The 24432-nt window shown below is 44.2% G+C and overlaps 1 protein-coding gene and 1 long non-coding RNA gene across 2 annotated transcripts; both read right to left on the bottom strand.

Annotated features, from left to right (window-relative positions):
* Positions 1–269: 269 nt before the first annotated feature.
* On the bottom strand, positions 270–21675 carry LOC118417134. Its single transcript, XM_035822541.1, has 11 exons — positions 21460–21675; positions 16548–16691; positions 15054–15199; positions 14065–14164; positions 11468–11616; positions 10364–10465; positions 9628–9775; positions 5778–8704; positions 5213–5447; positions 4443–4624; positions 270–3603 (listed from the first exon to the last, which is right to left on the bottom strand). Exons 1-11 carry the CDS (start codon positions 21512–21514, stop codon positions 991–993), a joined length of 6801 nt encoding a protein of 2266 aa, XP_035678434.1. The 5' UTR covers positions 21515–21675; the 3' UTR covers positions 270–990.
* Positions 17520–20030, bottom strand: LOC118417135. Its single transcript, XR_004831320.1, has 2 exons — positions 19327–20030; positions 17520–18667 (listed from the first exon to the last, which is right to left on the bottom strand). It is a non-coding gene; the product is annotated as an uncharacterized LOC118417135 (long non-coding RNA).
* Positions 21676–24432: the final 2757 nt, after the last annotated feature.

The following is a 24432-nucleotide window of genomic DNA, read 5'->3' as shown; positions in this document are numbered from 1 at the left end:
TGATAATGGGCCTCCTGGTAGCTTCCAACAGTACTGCAGCACAGCTTCTAATTCATGGTATCTAGTGTTCTGTACACATAAATGATTTTAGGTAGCAGACAGAGTAAGCATAGGTTTGGGCATATAGCCCTTTTTTTGTGCTATTTCTTGTAGAAAATTTCTTCTAGTTCTACATCATCCCCCAGCACATAGTCTTTTACCTACATGTATATCACCCTGAAAATGGAAATAATTCAATTAAATTCCTCAAGCAAATAAAAAATGTGAGATTTCAGGACTGAGCGGCTGTTTTATTGCAATTGCTATGTAGACATGTACAGGACAGTAGCTCTAACAAAGTGGCAACTATTTATATTGAGATTTCTGACGCAGCCAATTTACTGAAAGGCACAGGGTACCGGGTCCCTCCTGTCGGACATTTCAAACAAAATCTAAACCTCATCAAACAACAGATAACCTTAGACAGAAAAGAAATGGTGTAGGTTTTCTACAACCCTCGTTTCACTGAATTTTACAGTGTTTCTACAGGCCGGGACCAAAATACATTTCCCACAATATTTTCTACATTTTTTACTTCTTCATCTGCCATGAAAAGAGATCTCTCAACTTTTCAAACTGATTTTGCAAGAAAGATGCTATTTTGTACAAACACCAAATACCAACATTTGAAACAATCTTGGTGCTTTTAATTCCACATCTTTCTTACCCCTCAAACAAGAACTCATCTTATGGCGAAAGTAAAATACTCTTAAGGAATACTGTACGGTTGTCAACATCAGCAAATTACATGAGGCAAAATGTGGCCATTCCTCTTCTAATACTAGTATCAAAACTATTTCAAGATCTGAATTCTAGCTTTATCAGCTACCTGAAAGTTGAGTCAAGAAAGACTACCATGTGTCTATGTCATGGAGGAGGGAATTCATCCATTCATTCTTAAAGCTACAAAATTACATTCTGCATGCAAATTATGCACGAATATCTTCTCTCCTATCTTTCCTTCTCTTGCATTGCTTCCCCTATTTTTGCAATCTCTGCCTTTACATTTTGTAGGTCAGTCTCCTTTTCTAGAATTTGTGTCCCCAGTTCGGCTTTTTCGTCAGGGTCTAGCGATCGGTCTAACCGGTCTCGAAGGCGGCTCAATTCCTTGATCATGTTGCTCCTCTTTTGGAATAGCTGCTGTTTCTGTCGCCGTAAGGAGTCCATCTCTGTTTCCGACTCGGAATCCGAATCGGCATTGTCAGGCTTCTTCTCGCCTGGGATCTGCATCGGCGGCTGGCCGAAAGTCTTTTCTGGAATGTCTTCGACGTCAGCATCTCTTGCAAGGCTGGAAAACTTCTTGCCTTTCTTGCTTAGTGACATCTTGATGTCGGCAAGCTCCACGTAGTCCTGAACGCGCTGGTAGAACTGTGACTTCTTCATGATTCCGTCCTGGAAGTCGCAGAATTCCAGTAAGAATTCCTCGTTCTGGGTGACAGTGTTGAGAACGACCACGCTGATGCTGTGCCCCTTCTCCCGTACGTACTCCTGTAGGAACTGCATGGCACGCCTCTTCAGCTGCTGCCTCTTGAAGGCAAAGCTATGCTCTTTGGGTTTGTTGTCCTCCTTTGGCGATTTTGACTTCTCACTGCTTGGACTTCTCCCTCTGTCTCGATTCCTACTGTCGCTCCTCTCTCCAGATCTTCGCTCTTCCGGCCTCCTATCTCTATCGTCGCCCATCCTTCTTCCGACTTCTTTCCCACCTTTGTCGAATTCGGTGATGTACTCGAACACTTCAAATGTTAGGGACCCCCGAGTCTCTTCCCCTCCTAACCTCCTCTGCAGTTCTCTCACTGGCGATTTTGACAGTGACCTCTGACCTAACCTGGGAGAGTCGGACGCCCTCCCTGCAGCAGGAGACATTGACCTTGCATGATCTTCATGTCTCCGGTCTAACAACGGATTCCCTCTTCTAACTTGTGCACGTCGTCTTTCATACTCGTCCCACTCGCGAGCATACTTCGGCCCCTCCGCGGGAAGCCGTTCTCTACCATATGGTCTATCTAGTTCCGAATACCGTGCACCTCTCTCCCTGTAGTACATTTCCCTCTCCCGGTAGTACTGCTCTCTGTAGTACTGGTCTCTGTAGTATGCATCCCATTCGGGGTCCCTTCTGCCATACCGCTCGTGCCCGGGGGCATACCAGGGGTCCTGGTAGTAGGGATCTCGATCTGGTGGGAACCTTCCCTCGTGTCCCCCTCTGTGGCCCTCTCCTGAAGGACCTGGCTTGGCCAGGTCTTCACTGGCTTTACTGCCTAGTTTGTGAACAATCTCTTTGTTCAGAACACACAGCTGCTCAATAAGTTTTGAGGTAAAGCTTTGAACCGCTGCCTCGGTAATTGTGCTAGCAGAGGAGTCTTTTACAGAGTCTCCAGTCTCTTTGCTGTCCTTGTTTCCCTTACTGCCATCTTCACTTGATTTATCTGATTCTTTAGTCTGTTCGTCCTCAGAACTATCTTTTTTGTCATCTTCCTTTTGAGAATCTCCTGCCTTTTCTTTCTCTTCCTCCTGTCCTTCTTTAGTGTCTGATTTGAGGGTTGCATCCTCTTGACCGCCCTGCCCAGTCAGGAGAGCGGGAAGGTTCAGGTGAGGGGTCAATGCCTGGGTGAAAGCCACAATGGCTTGCTGTGTTATACCGAAGGTTCCCTGTGAGTCCGCACCTTGCTCTGACGTGCTCGACACTTGGGCAGACTGCAGCGAGTCTCCGTTGGCATCCTGCGATTTTTCCTTAGAGTCCTGAGACGGCTGCTGGGATTGGTGGCAGCTGTGGAAAAGGTTCTGCATTTCCTCCTGCAGTTTCAAATCGGTAAAGGCTACCGTCAGCTGCTCGGAGAAGTTCGCTGAGGTCTTGCCCTGGTCGTCTTTATCTTCGTTTCCTTCTCCCAACTTCTCACGAGCTCCCTTTAGTGCTTCTAACAGTTTTGTACTGAACCCCTTCACCTTTTCCTTGTCAATGTTGTACAGGGCGGCTACACTATCCTTCTTTGCTACCTCCACAGGTTTAAAGAACGACCCCCTTCTTGAACCCGTGGCCTTGTCCTCTGGCTTTTCAGCCTTCTCTTCTACGACAGGTTCGTTCTTGAGTGGCATATCACCCTCCCTTCTCCTAGGGGGAGGGGGGCGACCTCTACCCCAATAGCCTTCACGGTCGTGTTGTCGCATTCTCTCATAGTGGTCATCGTAGCCGTAGCCTGGCTCCTCAGGCCTCATAGGAGCCATTCTCCTAAAACCGCCAGGCACCTCACTAGGTATGGGTGGAGTCCTTCTGTAGTCATCTTCGTGGGTAGGCCTTCTCCGGTAGTCTACATCCACGAGAGAGGCGGCACCCTGTTTGGAGGCGGCGCCCTGTTTGGCGGCCACAGCCTGTTTAGCCTCCTCTAGGGCACGTTTCTTCTCCACCTGCAGCCGGATGTACTGCATCACTTCCGTGTCCTGAAGGATCTTCTCGATGCTCTCGTCTGTGATTGGCTGTTTCAGGTTCATCAGGAGTTCGATGGCGGCCTCGCGCTCTTCCACGCTGGCCTGCACGGGTGGCTGGGGCTCTTGGGTGGGCTTTGCAGCATCCTAAAGATGGAAAATGTCACGATTAATTTGTCTCTTCTTACATGTTTTTGCCTACATGGGCTAAAGTGAGTACCTCACCAAAGCTGTGGCACGTTAGTGACCTCGCTGCGGCACAGTGATCTGACAGAACATTCAATGAATTTCTTTGATAAAAAAACAAATCTTTTTACGCACTGTGCGTTTTGTTGTCTTTATAGTCATGCTTGTACATTTTGCATGATGTTACAATTGCATGTATGAAGTCAAGAGTTATAAAAATCCAATTTAGGATGCAATAACATCGTCAACGTGCCGCAGTGCAGTGAGATACAGTAATGCAGGAATTGTCACAAATACATGAAAGATTTAAAGTAAAATATCTTTACTTGTAGTGTTGCCAGTGAACAATTGCACAATAGAGACAAAACAAATAAAGGTTTGCCACCACGAAATCTATGATGTAGAAATAGAACCACATTCTGAATACTAAATAGAATCAGAAAAATGACTACAAACACTAGCGGTTTATAACAAGGCTGCTGCCAGGATTTTAGCCAGGAAGCGTCATTTGGAAACACTTTTCTTAAAATACCAAAAAATGGGACACACTAGACGCCCTTACACTGGGGAACAGATCCTCTGACAAACATGACATTCTGATTGACAAGGAATGCCACTAAGTCATTTGTGGTCACTGTCTTCTACTGTGACCTCTTTGACAGTAATTTTGTCCCTCAGGCGGATGCCCCCAGACCCCCTACAATAATTGCCAATATCACTTACCACGACTCATTAAGAAATTTGGACCCCCTATATATAATAAATTCCTAGCTAAAAGCCTGGCTGTTGTACTTCCATACCTTCTCAGCTGCAGCTGCCGTGGATGCGATGTAGATCTGTTGGATTTGTTTGACCAGTGCTTCGTTCTGCAACACATTTTGGATAGCCTCCTCTGTGGGAGTGGGCATGCCCATCTGTACCAGTGACTGGATCACCAGCTCTCGTGTGTCCGGCAGGTTGGGCTCGTCCTGTTTGTCTCCTCCTGCAGAAAAGGAACCCAACAAACTTAGCAAGAAGAGTCGAGGTCACCCGCTGTGCTTAGCTAAAACACGTGAGCCATAGTGCAGCCCCATTGCACCAGTAGCTAATGAACAAAGTGTCGTCTTCATTCTCAGTTCCATTGCTTTACCTTCGCCTTACAGAAAATTAGAAGGCTTTAGCTGGGGCAGGAGATTTTCAATTATCTTCTTACTGGTTTTACTTTGAGATCATCATCTCTTTGTCAAAATATAGTATACTATAATATACAATATAGTGCACAGCGCATTGAATTTCTCAGGGAGCTGATTTTGCAATATAGAGAAAATGGAGTGTTTTTAGTTTGCGGTTGAAAACAGGTGGTAAGAGGGCACAAGACAGAACGAGCATTTTGGGCGGTAGTTTTACGTCGTGATCAAAAGGTAATTTGGTTCGTATCACTATGGTTCAACATTTCAAAACGGATATGCCAACATTAGCATCATAAAAATAGATGCTTCATTCGGTTTTCTGCCCCTTCCTACAGAGCAATATTTTTCTGTCAATTCTAAATTAGCTGTTACTTGTCACTCACAACAAAGGAGAAATTTACCAGGCTTCTTCTTGATCCCCTTGGCGATGAGTTGCTGCTCTAAGACGGTCACCTCGTTGTCAAAGTCGTTCCACATCTGGTCCATGCTGTCGTCTGATGGTCCAGGCTGGCCAACTGTCTCCGGTACCGCAGGTCCAGTTTTGGGTGGTCCGGGTTGGAAGGGCACAGGTCTCGCGCCCTGGTCCGATCCACCGAACCTTCCAGCTAACTTGGCAGGTGGAGGACCAAGGGGGGTCTGCAAGGTACAGACACACGGTATTACAATGTGCATCTTTAAAGCTATAAAGTTAAACTTCAGGGAATTAAAACATATCATTTTTCCTCAGTTTCTTCTTCTTCCCTTCCAAACAAAAAAGGTCAATGACCTGGTCCAGACTGGCATCACCATGCTTTCTGGATGTGTAGCAGACACCCTATGGTGTTTTGATTACATTATGTAGCAAGTGGTAGGACAATCTCCAAGCTAGAGGGGATGGTCACCATATGTATGAACTTTATATTTTCAACTTAGCTTTGCCGATAGGTAGACAACTTCAAACATAAATCAAAAAGAAACAAGCATTACCTCATTGGCGGAAACAGTCGAGTCGTCTTGCTGACTCTTCCTCTTTAGGATGCCCTTTTTCACTGGCTTCTCCTGGCCTGGCCTGTTCCCACCCTGGTTCCTCTGCCAGGGAGGACCATCAGCATCGGTCCAACCATCGTCCAGCTCCATGTCGTCATGGAAACCACCTGGTCCTGCCCTGTCAGTGGGCCGTCCTCTGTTTTGCCAGTTGTTACCGGGTGCCGCGTTCTGACCACCTTGTGGTCCACCCATCTGGTTGTTACCAGGCATGCCCATCTGGTTTCTGGGTGGTCCACCCATCTGGTTGTTCATTTGTCCACCCATCTGGTTGTTCATTGGTCCACCCATCCTGTTGTTCATTGGTCCACCCATCTGGTTGCCAAGTGGTCCTCTCATCTGGTTGTTCATTGGTCCACCCATCTGGTTGCCGGGTGGTCCTCTCATCTGGTTGTTCATTGGTCCACCCATCCGGTTGCCAGGTGGTCCTCTCATCTGGTTTCCAGGTGGTCCACCCATCTGGTTTCCAGGTCCACCCATCCGGTTGCTAGGTCCACCCATCTGGTTGCCACCCATCTGGTTGCCAGGTCCACCCATCTGGTTGCCAGGTGGTCCACCCATCTGGTTGCCACCCATCTGGTTGCCACCCATCTGGTTACCAGGCAGTCCACCCATCTGGTTGCCAGGCGGTCCACCCATCTGGTTGCCAGGTGTTCCACCCATCTGGTTGCCAGGTGGCCCACCCATTTCGTTGCCAGGTGTCACCTGGTTCTCCGACTGTCCAGCCATGGCTTCCTTGTTTTCCTGTGACATGTCCGTCTGCCAGTCAGCATTGGCGCTGTTGTCCTGCCAACCAGTCCCTGCCCAGCTTTGACTGGCCATGTCCATATTAGGCATGTATCCCTGTGAATACGCCATGGCCTGGCTGTACCACTGTGCAGCGGCTGCCCAGTCGTACCCTCCTGACATGGATGGGGGCGGGTACTGCTGCATGTAGGCCTGGGAGTACATGCCTGTACCAGGGTCGTAATACTGCTGGTACATGGACGTAGCTTCAGTGGATACCGGGGGTGGTAGGGGCGGCGGCTGAGGGGCTGTATCGGATGGAGGAGGAGGGGGTTGGGGTGCATCATCGGGAGGTGGGGGTGGTGGTGGTGGTTTGGTGATGTCGAATGGTGGAGCGGGGGGAGGGGCGGGTGGCTGTGGCGTGGACGTAGCAGGAGTATCGCTTGTCCAGCTGGGATAAGGCGTCTGTTGAGGTGGAGTGCTGGTCGGTGGCGGGGGTGGGGCGGCACTGCTCGCTGGAGGCAATGGCGGAGGGCGCACACGCAAGTCCTGGTCACAAGGCGGCAGTGGTGGGAAGTCTACTTCGGGCGCAGATTGTACCGCTGGCGGGGCAGGCTTTACGCGGTCATCCTGGTCTGTCGGGGGAAGTGGCGGGAGCTCGACCTCCGGCGCTGCGTTCACCTTAGGTAGAGGAGGGGGCGGGGCATCGGTGGTGGGCACCGGTTTCACCTCCGGGGGACCGTCGATGTTGGATGTTACCGGTTTGACTTTGGGCACAATACTAGGCTTCACAAGTATGGTTTCAACCTTTGGTGCAGTGTCAGTCTTGCTCAATGCGGTACTTTTTACAGACGACGAGGCAGTGCTAGAGGGAGCTACAATCTTCTCTTTTTCTGATGGGGGCTGGTTTGGCACAGGTTGGGTCACGGGAGACTGAACTTTAGACACTTTCTCCTTCTTAGGTTGGCTTGGAAATATCTCTTCTTGGTCAGCCATTGGCTGTGCAGGCTGCTTGAGTATTGAACGGGGAGGCTTGGTTGGTGCGGCCGAGGGTTGGGATACCTGTGGCACATGTACAGTTTTTGAGACGGCCTCTACCAATAGTGATTGCTGTTCTACTAGCGCATCTTTGCTGACTGGCGGAGCACTTAGATGGCCTGATTTTGACGGGGTTTCCACTTTGTACAGTGATGGTTGTTGTAGGGGCATGTCTTTGTCGCTTGGGGCAAGGGGTGAGTGAACTACTTTTGGGGGTTTTGCTTCCTTTTCGAGCAAAGCCTGCTGAGTGGGAGGGGGTAACTTAGAATGAGCAATGTCAGGAGCAACGTTTCCCTCTGTAAATATCCGTTCTCTCATTTGTGGCTGTACAACTCTCTGCTCAAGTTCCAAAGTCTGTGAAGATTGTAATTGTGAATACTGTTCGACTTGTGTTACAGAAGAGTCTTTCTCTTGACCGATCCCAGGTGGCAACACTTGTGGGAGAAGCCCGGGTACCGACTTGATGGCCTCTAGAGCCTTGAGAATCGAGTCCTGCAACGATGTGTCCTCAATGAGTGTCTTTGGTAGATCACTGGAGTTCCCTGGAGTGTGCAAGAGTGGTTCCTGCTGCAGTGGTGGATTCAGATCAGCAGGGGGCACTGCTGGGGCAGCTCTACTCCCAGTGTTGAGTGCTTGCAGTACAGCTTGCTGCAGTGAGTCCTTTTCGTCACCAGGTGGCACTGCTGGTGCAGCATGGTGCACCTGAGGCTGTGCGTCCTGCTGCACTTGTAACAGTTCACCACTAGGAGGCGCTCCTGGAGGAGCAAACTTTGCAACATCCAGAACATGCTGGATAGACTGCTGCAATGATGAATCCTGGCCGCTAGGTGTCCCCGTTGATTTGAGCAGGCCCAACACACTACTCATGTCGGGAGGAGGAGCCTGCTGCGGTTCAAACGTTGGAGCGCTAGGTGGCGCTTTGGGAGGTGCTTTGAGTGCGTCGAGTGCTTGCTGCACCTGGCGCTTCAGGCTATCAGCCGGGTCCTCTTCACCTGCGTTACCTCGGTACCCCTGCTGTGATGCAGCTTCCCAGGTAGGGGGTGCCGCTCCGTACTGCCCCTCCTGACCACCATACTCCATTCTTGGTTTTTCCCTAACCATCTCCTCTGTAGATAGAAATATATGGGTTAGTATCTTATGATGACAGGCGGTAACAAGGACTAAGTAGATATATAATGACGACAAAAAATATCTTGTAGACTACCTTTTTAAGAACTTAACCAGGGCTGTCTCCAGCATTTATTTTTCCATTGCACTCATTGTTTGCGAGCCCATGTTGCTGACCATTTTTAAACCAATCATTTTAAGGTTACGAAAATACACTTTTATTGATTTCATGTCATGAAGTTCAGATTTTTTTAAAGGACGGAGTGAAATGTTTTTTCCATCCCAACCAGCAAATTTCTATCCCAGGACAGAAGGATGGGTCCTGGTGACAGCCACAAACTAGTCTATCCTCTCATAAGTGTTGACATGGGTTTGAGTTTCATGAATAGCTGGTCTTCCTAACGACAAAATACACTGAAAGAAAACTTTTAATTTTCATAAATGTATTTCAACAGGTTTAAAGGGTCTACAAGTAAATACAAATGGTTAAAGCAATTTTCAAGGCAGATCTTGTTTGGAAGGGTTGCAGGGGCAAGAAAAAAACACATTCCACAACATTTTGGTTCTCCTCCAAACAGGGTTGTAATCAGCACCTGCCTTCTGACCTTTGACAGAATTTTGCAGCCGGCGGATGGAAAAAAACTGTGCCCATTCCGTCCTCTGTGACAGACAACAACCAGTATGTAAAGATAGAATAAAACTGTAAATTTTCACCAAAACTAATGCTGTCTACCAGCAATGTCTACACCTCAAAATGCAGGAAATAGGGTGCCAGACTGACTCAGAGGGATTTTAACATTTTCCGGGGGAACATGCCCCCCGACCCCTAGGAACGTCAGAAGCGCTTAATAGGATCAAAAATCGAGGGGACGGAAAATGATTTCAGGCTGGCTACAACCCTGCTTCTAAACATCAAACTCACCTTTCCTACTGCCCAGGAGCACGTCTGTGAGCTGTCTGCAGTCGAAGCAGGAGTCGTTCCCAGGGTGGACGTGGGCCTGCATCACCGTGTTCCCAACCTTCAGCTCATCTCCATGGCTGATGGGGAACGGGCCACTAACCTTCTTAGGCTGGAGGGGACCAGAAAAACATTGTTGATGTTAATTTGTTTGTTAGTATAGCATACATGTCACTTTTCACTAAAAGGACTTCAGCCTTAACCTTGCAAACCTTGGACTTATTAATGACTTACCATGGACCGTAGTCCTCTTTTCATCCACAGTAAATCTTTCGAACTTGGTAAGTCCAATGGTCTGAACATGGACTTACTAAGGGAGGACTGAAGATGGACTTACTGCCTAAATGGGTGTAAAGACCTTACTTTGGATAATAGTCCACCAAAACTAACACCAACAGTTCTCAACATGGCAAAACAGGGTGACCTTACTCCAGGAGTAACTTCCCCCCTCGGACACAAGTAAGTCCACCTTCGGTCTACATTCATCCTCTTTAAGGCCCAAGGTTTACGTGGGTTAAATAAGACTAAGGCATCAGAACTCTAAGTCTGTGCATAAAAGACCCAGTGTGCTTAGCTGACACACTAGCCATAGCGAAGCGACAATGTCACTACCAGCAATCAAAAAATTATTTCACTTTGTCTCAAGAATTATTCTTATTCTTTAAAAAAAGACTTGATAATGAAGAGAAGTGAAACTCACCTGAGCCAACCTGGTGCCATTGAGGAAGGTTCCGTTCATACTGCCCACATCTCTTACCATGAACTGGTGCGTCTTCTCATTATACTGGATCTCAGAGTGGACCTGTCATACAGCAATAAAAAAGGTAAAGGTAGTCTTAGGCCCAATCTAGACTCAGTTTTTACCGATATCTGTGGAAATGTCGGGAGGGATCTGGAACATTGGGGGAGGGACACCCATGGCGCTTGCAGTTATAAACAGCTATATAGTCTAATGAGCCCGCGTTATATGCTAATGAGCCCTCACGAAGTCGGGACGCATCTACAAGTGCGTGGAAGTTATCAGGGACCCCTGTTAAGCTATCGGGGATCCCTGCTAAGCTATCGGGGACCCCTGCTAAGCTGTCGGAGACCCCTGCAAAGCTAACAGGCGAATACTCCGGACCTTACAGGAGAAATTTTGCCGATATTGCAGTTCCATCTAGACGCTGAAAAAAAGCTGTCGGTGAGAGGTTGTTGGCTCGCAGATATCGGGGAAACTGTGTCTAGATCGTGCCTTATGTCCAAACAACAGCCTGAGGAGTTTAATGGCACGTTTTATACAATGAATCCCTTCCTTTGATTAGTTACTAATGTTCTGAGTAAAAGGCATTGATTTTAGACTGAAATTATGTGTATGTGGCTCTGTGATAGCAAAACTTGTATTATCATTTCTCGGGACTTAATTTTCAAATGGAAAAAAAAGGACAGGCGACTCCGAGAAGCAACAATAAAATTGGTGTGGCCTTACTGAAGAATGAAATTGTGGCAAGAAAACTGTAATCATCAATCCCAACAAGACAATCTATCCAGGGATTCTGGAGTTATGCTGGTCAACTACACACATACACATAAATGACAAAATATTAAATGCTACCAAAAACATAACCTTCTAGCAAAGGTAAGAATTTAGTCTATCATCTATATCATAATTGTAGATTATCTTGCATGATTATCTTATCATGGGTATCCTGCAAGCTATTCTAGATTACCTTGCATGGGGAAGGCCATGCAAGATAAGGCCTTGTGGGCAGCCATAGCGGTTTGGGTGGCAGAGACACCCGACATAAGTCAAGTCATGACCTACCTTGCTGACGGCAACCTCCTGGATGGTGATTGGTTGGTTGAGCCGTCCGATGTTGGCGTTGGATCTGCCCGTAGTGAAGAGGGTTCCGGAGCGGACGGCCGTGGACTGGAGCACCACCAGTCTCAACTTCTCTGGTGGGGCCGCGACCACTGGCGACACCCAACAAACCAGGAATGTCTTATTGACTTTGCCAAGGTTATGGTTCTGGTTAGGGGTGGGTACTGGTTCAGAAAATTTAGGACCAGGTATTGTCCAAGTCCAGAGGACCAGGTCCAGGTCTGGATATGAACCTAATTGTTTGTGAGATACTCAAAACAATGGTTCATTTTGCTACAAAATAATCTATTTGGTGGAGTATCCTATCTTCATGTAAACAATGCTAACTGCCCATTGCTTCACTTTTTGGTTAGATTAATTATATTTCAGCCATACCATAGGTATGGTGAAATATATTGTATTCGTAATGTTTCTTTCTTCTTTCTTTCTTTCTTTCTCCTGTCAAATCTTCAAATCGAATCAACTCCGTCGTTCCTGGACCGAATGACTTGAAATTTGGCACAAGGGTAGAGTGGGCCAATACCCTTAGGTGTTTTTTCATTTTATTCATATCTGCTTCTAAAATGATTTTATTGAGGTTTTATTGCAATTTTTGGACCACAACTTTATATTTAGGCCCCCTGTACCATGGTATTACATCCAAATGACCTGAAATTTAGCACAGAGGTGCCCTAGGTACTTATTCAAAGGATCCATGCATAATATTTGGTATAAATCACTTCAAAATGGCTCATTATGGAGGTTTTTGTGGGAGAATTTTGGATTTGTGAGGTGGAAGTGCCGAGGTCAACGACCTCTAGGTCATTCTGGAAGCCACAGGTGTTTCTGGTAGATCCAATCATCTACATACCTACCTAGTCCATGTTCCTCCAGGTGGTTGGGGGGACAAGGTAAATCTAATTAATTATTAGCCAATGAGCAAGGTTATTTTGCTGGAAGAGTCCATTGTTGGTCAGGGGGTGTTTTTTAAAATTTACTTTAAGACTTTGGTGATAATGCCAATGCTTTTTTTAGCGGAAGTGTTTTTGCACTGATCCACTTGACATATGGCTACTGCTGGGACAGTCCATTTTTGCACATAGGGGGGATTTTTAAAAACTTCATTTTTGGACATGGGTGATGATTCCGAACTCCATTTGTTGAATGGAACTTGACCCCACCTGAAGACTGTACCTGAGGATTCGGCAGCCAATCAGCAAGCCTGATGTAATATGGATGAGTCCATTCATGCACAGGGGACTATTAAAAAAATTCAGTTTTGGACTGGGTTGCTTATTATAGAAAAGGCCATGTATTTCTGGACTTTGGTGATTACTAGTATGTCAAAGTCCTATTTTAGCAGATGTATTTTTGGATCGCTCCACTTTGCACAGGGGTATAACAGGTAGAGTCCATTCTTGCAAAGGGGGGGGATTTCTTTCAGTTTTGGACGGCTGATGATTCAAAATTCCATTTCTTAGCGGAAGTGTTTTTGGACTGGTCTATCTTACTACATTGGGTGCACTTGAGTCCATTCTTGCAGGGAAGGGGGTTGTACGATTCATTTTTGCCCATACGTGTAATTAGTAGCTTAGGATGCTTAGGCCCCGTTCATGATACAAAAAATGAAACGGTTCTATCGGTTAGGCCTGGAAATCCGACAGCAAACGACAGGAAACGGTTTGCATTTTGCGTTCACGATGCAAACTTGCAAACCGTTTCAGTTCCTTGAAAAGGCAAGGTAACGCGACCTCTGACCCCTGAGGTTGTTGTGATCTTGCCCAAACTTGTAGTTCTGTGTCAGATTATTGGTCTTTGATCGAAATTGAACCAATGTCTTACTGAATTCGAAGCTGGGTTCTGTTATGACCTTGGAAATGCCTCTGAAAACATTGTGGTCCCGATATATGCCATGCTATGACATTTCCACTGGATCTCCTGACACATTCCCCTTACGATATCAGGAATGCTAGCTCCTCAGTCGACCAAGAGGCGGCCCGATTATAGAAACGAATCGTACGATTGAAAACGCGGCCGAAACACCCGAATGACAGGTTAGAAATTGTACTTTTGCACCGTGGCGCCACTAAATATGAACGCACATGCCCGGATGTAAAACGGATCGCGCCGCTTTTGCGTTCATGATACAAATTCGCAATTCCGGATAAGGAAGAAACCGTTTCAATACTACCTCGCGAGGAGGTTCCGAACAAACCGTTTCCTATCGCTTCAGATCCGTTTCGGACCGTCCATGATGACAAAACTTATCCGTTTCAGCTGGCCTAACCGATAGTAACCGATAGAACCGTTTCATTTTTTGTATCATGAACGGGGCCTTAGTCATCTTAAGCAGAAGAGTTCCATTTTTGCACATGGGTGATTTTGGAATAGTCCATTGTTGCTTGGGGAAGGAGATGGCTGAAATATGCTGTATTTGCTCTCAAGCAAATGTCGGCCTTTCTAGTTTGGTGGCCTATTCATTTTATCATCCACAGGACTACAAAAAAAACATACTGTTTAGCAACTATTTTGAGTCAAGTAAAAACACAGATTATCTCTACCTTTTCTTTTCCTTTTACTCTGCCTGCCTTCCTCCTCTTCTTCATCTGATGACCCGTAGGCATCGATCAGGCTGGAGATTGCACTGGAATCCTTCTGAGGCTGCAGTCAGGGTGGAAAATAGGAGAGTTATAGTAATTTTTGTGCTAGAAACACCATTTACGCAATTACGGGCTCAAAATACTTTTTTCTGCATACCTGCACTGGTGCAGGTGGCATTGAAAATTACCTGCACCAGACATATTTTACCTGCACCACTCTGAATTTAGGAAGTATAGATCATACTTAAGTTGTTCAGGAACCATTTCTTTTTTTTTTCTTTTATACTTTATAGGTGGTAACATTCAATGCAGCTAATAACAATCCACATACACCTACATCATAGGACATTTATGTATAAAACCCAGTACATGGACCTGTGCAGGTTAGGTGCAGGTAGACACCATTTTACCTGCACTAACCTGCATATGCAGGTGGTATTTCGAGCCCTGAACTTGGTGCAGGTAAATTGGACCTGTGCAGGTATTTCTCATGTCTAATAGAATAAAAGAAAAAGGTTGTCCCATACTCGCCATAGCCTTTTTGTGGGAGTGTAAAGGTAGTGTGTTGTTATTCACTGTGTCTAGGGTACAGTATTGAGATGGTAAACCCCAACCCTCTCCTTCAATCATCTTAACAGAAGGTACATGTATGCATGCCTTGAACGTTGAGTTAGACTGCAAGTATCTTTGTCAAATAATTTACCAACATCGCACGTGGCAATATCAATCATTTACAGCAGATTTGACTTTGGTAGGGTCAGTTAAATTTTGAGATGATCAAGACAATGTTACTTGGTGAGAAAGATCAGTGGGTACTGAAATCATGTGTAACTTATTGCTCGTGGTCAATTGATCAGCATTTTCTCTATAGTGGCCACATTTCTCCAGTCCCTTGAGTGGCCGCTATGGACAGGTTTGACTACATACATCCTTTACAAGTAAGAACTCACTACTTCTGGCATCTTCCAAGTAGCCTTCTTGGTTTTCTTGTTGAAGAAGTATGGACGTTGCTTCTGTTTACTCCACAGCTTCCGCCAGCCTAATTTCATCAACTCTTTGGGCACATCTGACCAACCGGCTGGCTTGGAGAAGTTACCTGTGTGGTACAAGGAATATGATTGGCTTGGAAAACTTACCTGTGTGGTACAGGGAATATGATTGGCTTGGAGAAGTTACCTGTGTGGTACAGGGAATACGATTGGCTTGGAGAAGTTACCTGTATGGTACAGGGAACATGATTGGCTTGGAGAAGTTACCTGTATGGTACAGGGAACATGATTGGCTGGAGTAGTTACCTGTATGGTACAGGGAGCGTGATTGGTTCCTGGGAGCTACTTGATGAATGTCAACTCAACTGACATCATTTTCAACAATGAAGGATGAAATACACAACATAACACAAGGACAACTTGGGAAAAGACAAAAATTGGAAGAGAGGGGCAGAATCTAAAAAAAATATTAAATTTCACTAGAAACATAACATTTGCAAGCAAAGGCATCATGTCTACCTTCACATGGTCAAGCCTTACAAATTACTGCTGTTTCTTCTTACATTTACAGATTCATAATAATCATATACAGTACTAAGTATATGGTGTTCAGCCCCTCCAGCTTTGTCCTCACACTTGCTACATAATGCAATCTAATCTTAGGCCACACCAATTTAATTTCTTGGTTCACGGATTTTTTCATAAAAAATATTGAGCGAAAGGGCGAAATAAAATAAAAATAAAAATTGGAAAATGATTGGGGTAAAGGTAAGGGCTAATCCAAAACATAAAGGAGAAAAAGTTTTCAGCTTGAAAAAAGTACAAAAACACTATCACTGTACAGTAACAGCACCTGTTCGTTGAAAATAACAAAAGTAGTATCAGTTTTTATGTTTGTCCCTTTCTTCATGAATGAAAAATATAACTGCAATAATAATATCCACATTTTAATGAGCTTATGATATAAAGGCCAATTTGCTACACCAGAAAGTTGGTGAATGGTTTCGTTAATGGTAAAAATTTGCTGAGTGGTAGTTTTTATTTCTATTTTTTTTCCCAAAAAATAGGAGCGAGCGAATCCGTGAACCAAGAAATTAAATTGGCGTGGCCTTAAGTTCTTTAAACACCACAGGGTGTATACTATTTTACCAGGCAGTAACACCGGTGACGACCATCTGGTTCAGAAGGAAAGAAGAAACAGAGCAAGAACAATATGTTTCCCTTCTTTGTTCGAAGGTAAACATATATAAAAATGCTTCTTTTGCAAAGCTATCCTCTCAAGTCTTCTTCCTTTTGGGGTATCCTTAGACACTTCTGTTTTGTTGGCATTGCAAACCTTGATTATTTGACCCTCTAGTATAAGCATATAAGCATTTTACTGTACTTAAACAAAGCAAACAATGAGATAATGATATGAGAAATGACAGCAAAAACAACAAGTCAAGATGTCCTTACCTGAGCCAGTTTCAGTGGTCCCCCCTTGTCTTGCTGCGACCTGAACTGGTGGAGGGGGTGGTTGTGATGGCCTGGGGGGAGGTCCTGCCGGGAGGGGAGGGGGGGACCCCCCTGGGTCTGATGGCATCATGGGACCTGGAGAGTCTGGGGAAGAGACAAGAAGTACACTGTTGGTGTTGTTTATCATGTATATTAACACAAATACACAGATACTAATTAAAAGGCAACAGTTACACTTATTCAATTACATGGATGACATCTTCTGAAAATCCCGAAACTGATCGCTGTGAGCGTGTGAATAAAAAAAAGGTGAAAAAAAGAAAAGTTGCCTTCATCATGAAATCTAAGTGGTTGAAAACTTTCTTTTTAGAAATGGATTAATATTGTGCAGATGTCATCCATAATATGATGAAATCAACATGGACTGACACTTAGTTAACTAAGGCCCTGAAAATTTCAACAGTAAACTTTTGACGACACGTACTACATAACAGTGGTGTTTAAGCGCTGCCAAACTGACCACGCCAACGGCTCTAGAGCTTTTGGTGTTGTGGTTTGCACGTTGAATTTGTAATCTGCCGCCCCGAGGTTCGATCCCCGGTGTCGGCATGTTTGTTTATTTCTGTTCTTACTCGCCCCTCTGAATTCTTACAGTACTTAGCATTTCACATTGAAATGTGCATTTTTTGGCTGGTGAGCATAACAATAACACAGATAAAACGGTAGTACTAGGGGTGTTGGACAAAAAATTAAAATTGTTGTATGCCAGTCACAATTAAGTTATTCAGAAAGAGCTCACTGAAAGAAACAAAATGGTATTTGTTTGAAGTGAATTGGATGTTGTATAGCTGAGATATTGGCAATTTAAGTTTCAATTTCGAGCCTCCGATTTTACGGATTTCTTAGATATGCCATTTCTATTGTTTTTTCATACTGTTATATATCGACAACAGAACATCACAAAGCCAGCAATTCACCTTTAAAAGACTTTAATGTGGTGATATTAACTCTTGTACAAAAAACAGTCACCTCGTATCATTATTTACCGAGCTACGTAATCCTGAACTATAGCAAATATTGACATTTCAGAGGCAGTGCGCCAAACAAGCTAGTCGCGAAAACGTCTAAGTCCCCTCATTAAATATGCGAACTCAATGTATTTCTAACATGCTTTGATCAATTTCAGCAAAGCTTGCATTCTGGGGGTTTTGGGACCTGCTGAATCCAAATATGATATCAAAATTGACACATTTCAACAAGAAGTATGGTTTTATGACCTTAAACGAGATTTCGGGCGCGATAATTTCTAAGTCCCCTCATTAAATATGCGTAATTACAATATTTCATTACTACTTTGATCAAACTCTACAAACTTTACTCCTAGGGGGTTTTGGCACCTGCTGAATCCAAATATGCTATCAGAATTGATGTATTTTATCATTAAATATGAGTTTTCTGACATCATGTGATTTTTTTACTGCGTATGACCATATAATGAATTATGCAAGTACTAGTATCACCTTTGACAGCCAGAACAGATTTCCCTACCCTGGGCTTAGTTTTAGACAAGCTGAATTCTTAGTAAGAATCTATCTGCTCATCATTTTACCAGCAAGTTAATCACAGATACATTGTCTATAGCCAACAGTGCAGTAAATATTCTAACATGTTCTCACTCAATTTTTTTTCTTTTTCAGGTTGGTACAGCAGTCACAGTGGACTGCTTCACAGTGATATCCTCATCTTCCCTTTCTTCTTCGTCTTCCTCCTCCTCACTATCATTCTCACTAAATCCAATTCACTCCAATCTAACTCAGAGTCCGTATCAGTGAAACAGTCCTCTTCATCACTCTCCGTGTTCCCCTCAGGTGTTTCTGTAACACTTCCGAATACTTCATCTTCACTGTTTGCACTTTGCTGGTTTGATGGCAAACTGGGCATTGAGCCTTGACACATCTTCTTCCTCAAAGGTCTGATGGTCAGCATCATGTGATGTGGACTGCACTGGATGGTTCATGGAGGCTTGGTCCTGGCTTGTTTCAGTAGAATTGGAGCAGTGAGGAGAACATCAAGTGTGATGCCTGCCTCTTCACACGCCTCCCCAATTGGTTTTGTGTTTCCTATAAAGTTGAACAAGAAAAGGCAACTTAGATTTCTGAGCAACATTCACAACCCAACCAGGATAGTGTAACTTAGAATATTTAACCAACAATAAAAGAATTTAGCATTACATAAAAATATACTTACAATTTCATACTGATATACATAAAACAATATATGCACAGCTATATACACCGTAATACACACATTTATTATCATGATATAGATATTGATATGAAAAAAGAAATGTCACAAGGAATGGAGTCAACCAAGAAAGCTAAGACAAATTCCAAATCTAAACATAAAGGAAAAAATTGTCGTAGCTCGATGCATGCATGCCAAACAAAACATACAACTTGTGACACACCCCTCCCCCTTCCAATTGGAAGCCACGGATTTTTATCTTGGCTTACGATATCAAAAAGTGACAAGAAGATGAAAAAGTGGCATAACATTACTAAAGGGACCTTCAGAATAATTTATCGCCCGTATTCTCCCGCAAAAATCAACGTAAACACAGTGTCTGAGCTAGAAAACGATCTTCTGAGACCAAGCTATGCTGTAGTATATGTACACGTATTTGAGTACAGTATTTACCAATATTCATACGGCAAAATCTACAACAAAATAGCCGTTAACTATCTAAATATTCCATAAAAATGTTGAAGAAATATATTACCTGGATTTTGGGAGGTATCAGCGGTCGCAGTGACGTCGGATGCCGCGGGAATCGCACCCGGAAGGTAGCGTGCGTCATCGTCGCCGCCGGCGTCCGCCATCTTGGATTTCTTTCTCCAAACTCGCCGAGGTATGGTAAATGTAGCCCCATGTTTCTAGCACCATTTGTGGTCAGAAATATGCGAATCTAGTACCAAAATGACGGCAAACTTCTGAATTTTTAGAAAATCGATGCCCTTGAAAATTTTTAGGGAGGTAACTTCGAGAGATATTTCACTTTTAAAGTTTAAATTGCGGATATTTTTTGACTCGGAGGTCGTAGCTTCGATGGGCAGTAGTCATTTTGAAGCTCGTATTGTTGGCTACAAATTGGTGGCTAGCTTTTTTGGCTGTTGTGTACACGTCATCGGGAAATGAGCTCCAAGTGATGACGGATCGCCGGGCAGGTCGGCGCGGGCGCGGGGTGCGCGGGGCCCCGCGGACGAAACTCGCGTCGCCCGATGGGCCATTTCTCGCTTACTATTCAAGGTATTTTAATAAAAATTGCACAAATGGTAAGAGAAAGACTTTATTCAACTACTGATACTAAATTTTAAACACATTTACTTTGATAAATATCTGTTTGAAGGCGGTGAAGTTGACCCATTTTCAGTGTTTTTCGACCTCGTAAAGGGTTTCAACCGGCGTGCGCCACCCCTAGTAGTACTGAAAGACGGAATACCAAGTAATACCACGTAATACCGGGTTAAACATCAAGGAACTCAAATATTATGTGTACATATGTGTTCCCCACATATGTAAACCAAATAATTTGTAGTTTATGGGCTTAAAAATAATATTTTTGCCAAAGAATTCCGGTGGCAAACTGCCGCTGCCCCGCGCGGCATGATATTTGATAGCGCTGGCAGGCCGGGTCACATCAACAACACGGCGAGCCGCGACACGTGAATGTTTGTCAAATTGGCAACATCGTGCCCTAGTTTATCTTTGCAGTGTTTCAAACAGTTGTATTTTAGTCATTTCGTCACGTCCGGGCCCATTAGTTGCTTTTGATTCTCATTTCTATCAGGTCGGTCTCAGGGTAGTGACATGCTTGTGCCGCAAAATCTCCAGCGGTTTAACGTTACAAGTTACAACATGCAACACGACGACAACGCTGGTACAATTATGTTGTTGAATGTTCCAACTACGTGTATAAGGTTGTTGTTTTTTTTCAAGAATAAAACATAAGTGTTTGAAACACTAGTCAATCAATGCCGACTCATCGGCAGTTGGACATTTAATACCGGAAGAAGAAGAACCGTGTTGTTGATTGACCCGGCCCGCCAGCGCTATCATGCCGCGCGGGGCAGCGGTGCACGGCGTTTTGTTAGCGGAATTCTTAGGCAAAAATATAATTCTAAAGCCTATAAACCACAAAATGTTTGGTTTATATGTGTGGGAACACATATGCACACAAAATATTTGAGTTCCGTGATGTTTAACCTGGTATTACGTGGTATTACTTGGTATTCCGTCTTTCAGTATCTCCCCAGATAAAATATCAACCACTTGTCTGCCACACTATGTCCTTCCCCTTTGACGTTAACAAAACAAGGCGGTCAACTATCGACTAGGACATTCTTTATCATAACATTTAGGTCATCTGGTCATGGCAGCCGTGGTTTGGATCAATTTTTTTTCTAAAGAGCCAAAAGCGGGATCACCGAGAATCTGACCTCCTATTTTTCGTGACCAACTCTGCCTAGTCAACGCTAACCTTAACTCTAGCTGATCTGACAACAGTGTTGGGACGAGTTGGTCTAATTAGACATCGTAAAGAGCCTTATTGTGCGACATCCCTGTCTATTATGCCATAGGTAAAATTATAATCATAATTTTTCCACGTTATATTCTGACCGCTAGAAAATTTATCTGACCAAAACATGCCCAGCCCTTTCGCTGTCAGCAAAAATATGAGGAGTACACGCCAGTATCTAGCACATGTTACTCCACGGGTAAGGTTTACCCTATAAAAATGGAATTTTGTTGACGGTAAAGTTTACCAAAAGTTGTAAATATGAAGGCGGCGCCGTCAAAGAGCGACCCGTCTAGCGTTGTTCTGACGGTCCACGCCGCTATCTTCTAGCCTTACCTTCGCTGTCGGATATGTCCATATCACACACATCTCCGTAGTCATAGCCCGACATCGTGAGCTCTAAGTTCTAAATGACCACGTCAGGAGAATTGTGGCGGAGTTAGAGTTCCCGGTACAGGAGAAATCTGGAGAAAATCACAGAGAAAACTGCGTTTTCTTTTCGACAATGGCGGCCATGACAGATATCCCAGCATTCCGGAGGTGTAAAAAGACAAACAGTCCATACCACACATTTCATGGGGGTGTACTCTCCAAGCAGAGGTTAGGCTCTGGTTGTTTTTTGGCGTTTTTTAGGCGTTTTCACCGGGCTTTCTATTTTGTACCTATTTCTTGATGTCTCGCGGCCGCGAAAACGGTAAAAAAACAAAAAGCTTGATGAAAACGCCTAAAATAAACGGCAAAAAACAGCCGGAGCCTAACCTCTGCTTGGAGAGTAAATGGGGATGTACGATGACAAGTTCTTTGGCTCAGATGACTTTTTGACGCCATGGAACGTAAAAAACGTGATAAATTTGGTAAAATGTAGTCTCCAAAGGACATGGCTAAAAACAGATGCGGTTCGTATTTCGCTTATGGTGTGTAAGAATGGAGAAAATGGAAATCGGGGTTATGAGCACAGTGTCACTTGATATACCAATTTCATTATATTCATGACATTTTATGGACAACTCAAAACTTGATGAGAACGTGCGAAACGAAATCTAAAAAGTATGGACAAAAATTTGCCTTCTTTATGAAATTTATAAGTGGTCAGGAAGGTTGAACAAATGACCGAACACATAGAACGTGGTGTACCAGGCAGGAACTTCTTTGTTGCTGTTGTTTTTGTCCTTCTTTGACTTTGGAAGGTTTCGCTCATTAGTATTCATTTTCCGATTTTTTTTTCCAATTTAATATATGATAACGGTATAACGTTAGTTTTGCTTATTTTGTAACTTCTTTATATGATTCATAGTATGTTCCATAACTTTTTTTTTTAATTTGTAAATGAATGAAATATTAAACTGCGCACGTGGATGTCATCCGCATAAAATCAAGTCAGTGTGGCATGATGAGAATTTTAAACCTCACTGAATCGATCAAGGATTGTAATGTTGTTGAAAAGGCAAAATAAGACAAAATATCGACGACACAAATTTCGCGAAAGATATCAGATATCCTGATCAACTCTGATAGCGGGGCATGTGGGCTTCCTCAGCCGGGCTTATACGGTTGAGTCTTTAATTTAAAGCGACGGGTCACAGTAAAACACAACCCGCCGTACGTTCAAATACATACTGTCTGAGTGCCAAAACGTGGGCAGTCCGGGACCTTAGTAAGTAGTAAGTGGTAAGTACCGCCTCCGTACGAATTCGTAGGGAATCCGACGGATTTTGGAGCACGCAGACACGCCGTAGAATTGTACGTGCAGGTGTTCCAGGAATGAGTGTACCCCAGGAAAATCGGTCCCCCTTACACGGTGGGCGTGGCCTAAAAAGTACGAAGGCCCACAGCAACATTAAAGCACACAGCCGGGATTCTCTGCCCCCTATTGAATTAATGTATAACAGATGAATAGGGACACATTTTCCCGGGGTTTAAGCCGGGATTTTCTGTCCCCTCACTAAATGTATTACAAGAATGGGGACATATTTTCCCGTTTTTTTTAAAGACATATCTCGTAACACAACGTTTAAGAAAATGAACGTTAAGTGAACCAGAAGGCTCATTAGTTTGGCATTTGTAGGGATTCCAGGTTAACATATCCCAAAGGTGACCATCAGCTACAAGTCAACTAGTCTCACTGTGGTCAAATTTGAAGCCTGTTTCTCGACTTGAAACTACAACTCTTGACATTAATTTCAATGTTTCTAAAACAAATAAATATGACTTTTTGGCGATGCCTTACGGGTGAATGGGACATATTTCCCGGGGGTAACCAGTATTTCCCGTCCCCTCACTGAATGACTATAACAGATGAATGGGGACAGATTTTCCTAGGATTTTCTGTCCCCTCACTGAATGACTATAACAGATGAATGGAGACGGATTTTCCTAGGATTTTCTGTCCCCTCACTGAATGACTATAACAGATGAATGGGGACACATTTTCCTAGGATTTTCAGTTCCCTCGCTTAATGTGTTACAAGAATGGGGACAGTTTTTCCTAGGATTTTCTGTCCACTCACGGAATGTATAACAAATGAATGGGGATAGATTTTCCTAGGATTTTCAGTCCCCTTGCTTAATGTATTACGAGAATGGGGACACGTTTTCCTAGGATTTTCTGTCCCCTAACGGAATGTATAACAGGTGAATGAGGACACATTTTCCCGGGATTTTCTGTCCCCTCGCTGAATGTATAACGAGAATGGGGACACATTTTCCACGGAATGTATAACAGATGAAGGGGGACACATTTTCCTAGGATTTTCAGTTCCCTCGCTTAATGTATTACGAGAATGGGGACACATTTTCCTAGGATTTTCTGTCCCCTCACTGAATGACTATAACAGATGAATGGGGACACATTTTCCTAGGCTAGGATTTTCAGTCCCCTCACTGAATGACTATAACAGATGAATGGGGACACATTCCTAGGACACGTTTTTCTAGGATTTCCTGTCCCCTCACAGAATGTATTACGAGAATGGGGACACATTTTCCTAGGATTTTCTGTCCCCTCACTGAATGACTGCAACAGATGAATGGGGACACATTTTCCTAGGATTTTCTGTCCCCTCGCTGAATGTATTACGAGAATGGGGACACATTTTCCTAGGATTTTCTGTCCCCTCACTGAATGACTACAACAGATGAATGGGGACACATATTCCTAGGATTTCCTGTCCCCTCACAGAATGTATTACGAGAATGGGGAAACATTTTCCTAGGATTTCCTGTCCCCTCACTGAATGTATTACGAGAATGGGGACACATTTTCCCGGGATTTTCTGTCCCCTCGCAAGCAAGCAGCGAAGGCGCCTGACC

Source organism: Branchiostoma floridae, chromosome 6, assembly GCF_000003815.2.
Source record: "Branchiostoma floridae strain S238N-H82 chromosome 6, Bfl_VNyyK, whole genome shotgun sequence".
Lineage (NCBI taxonomy): Eukaryota > Metazoa > Chordata > Leptocardii > Amphioxiformes > Branchiostomatidae > Branchiostoma > Branchiostoma floridae.
Note: the sequence above shows the minus strand (reverse complement) of the source record. Positions and strands in the feature narration are given on the sequence as shown.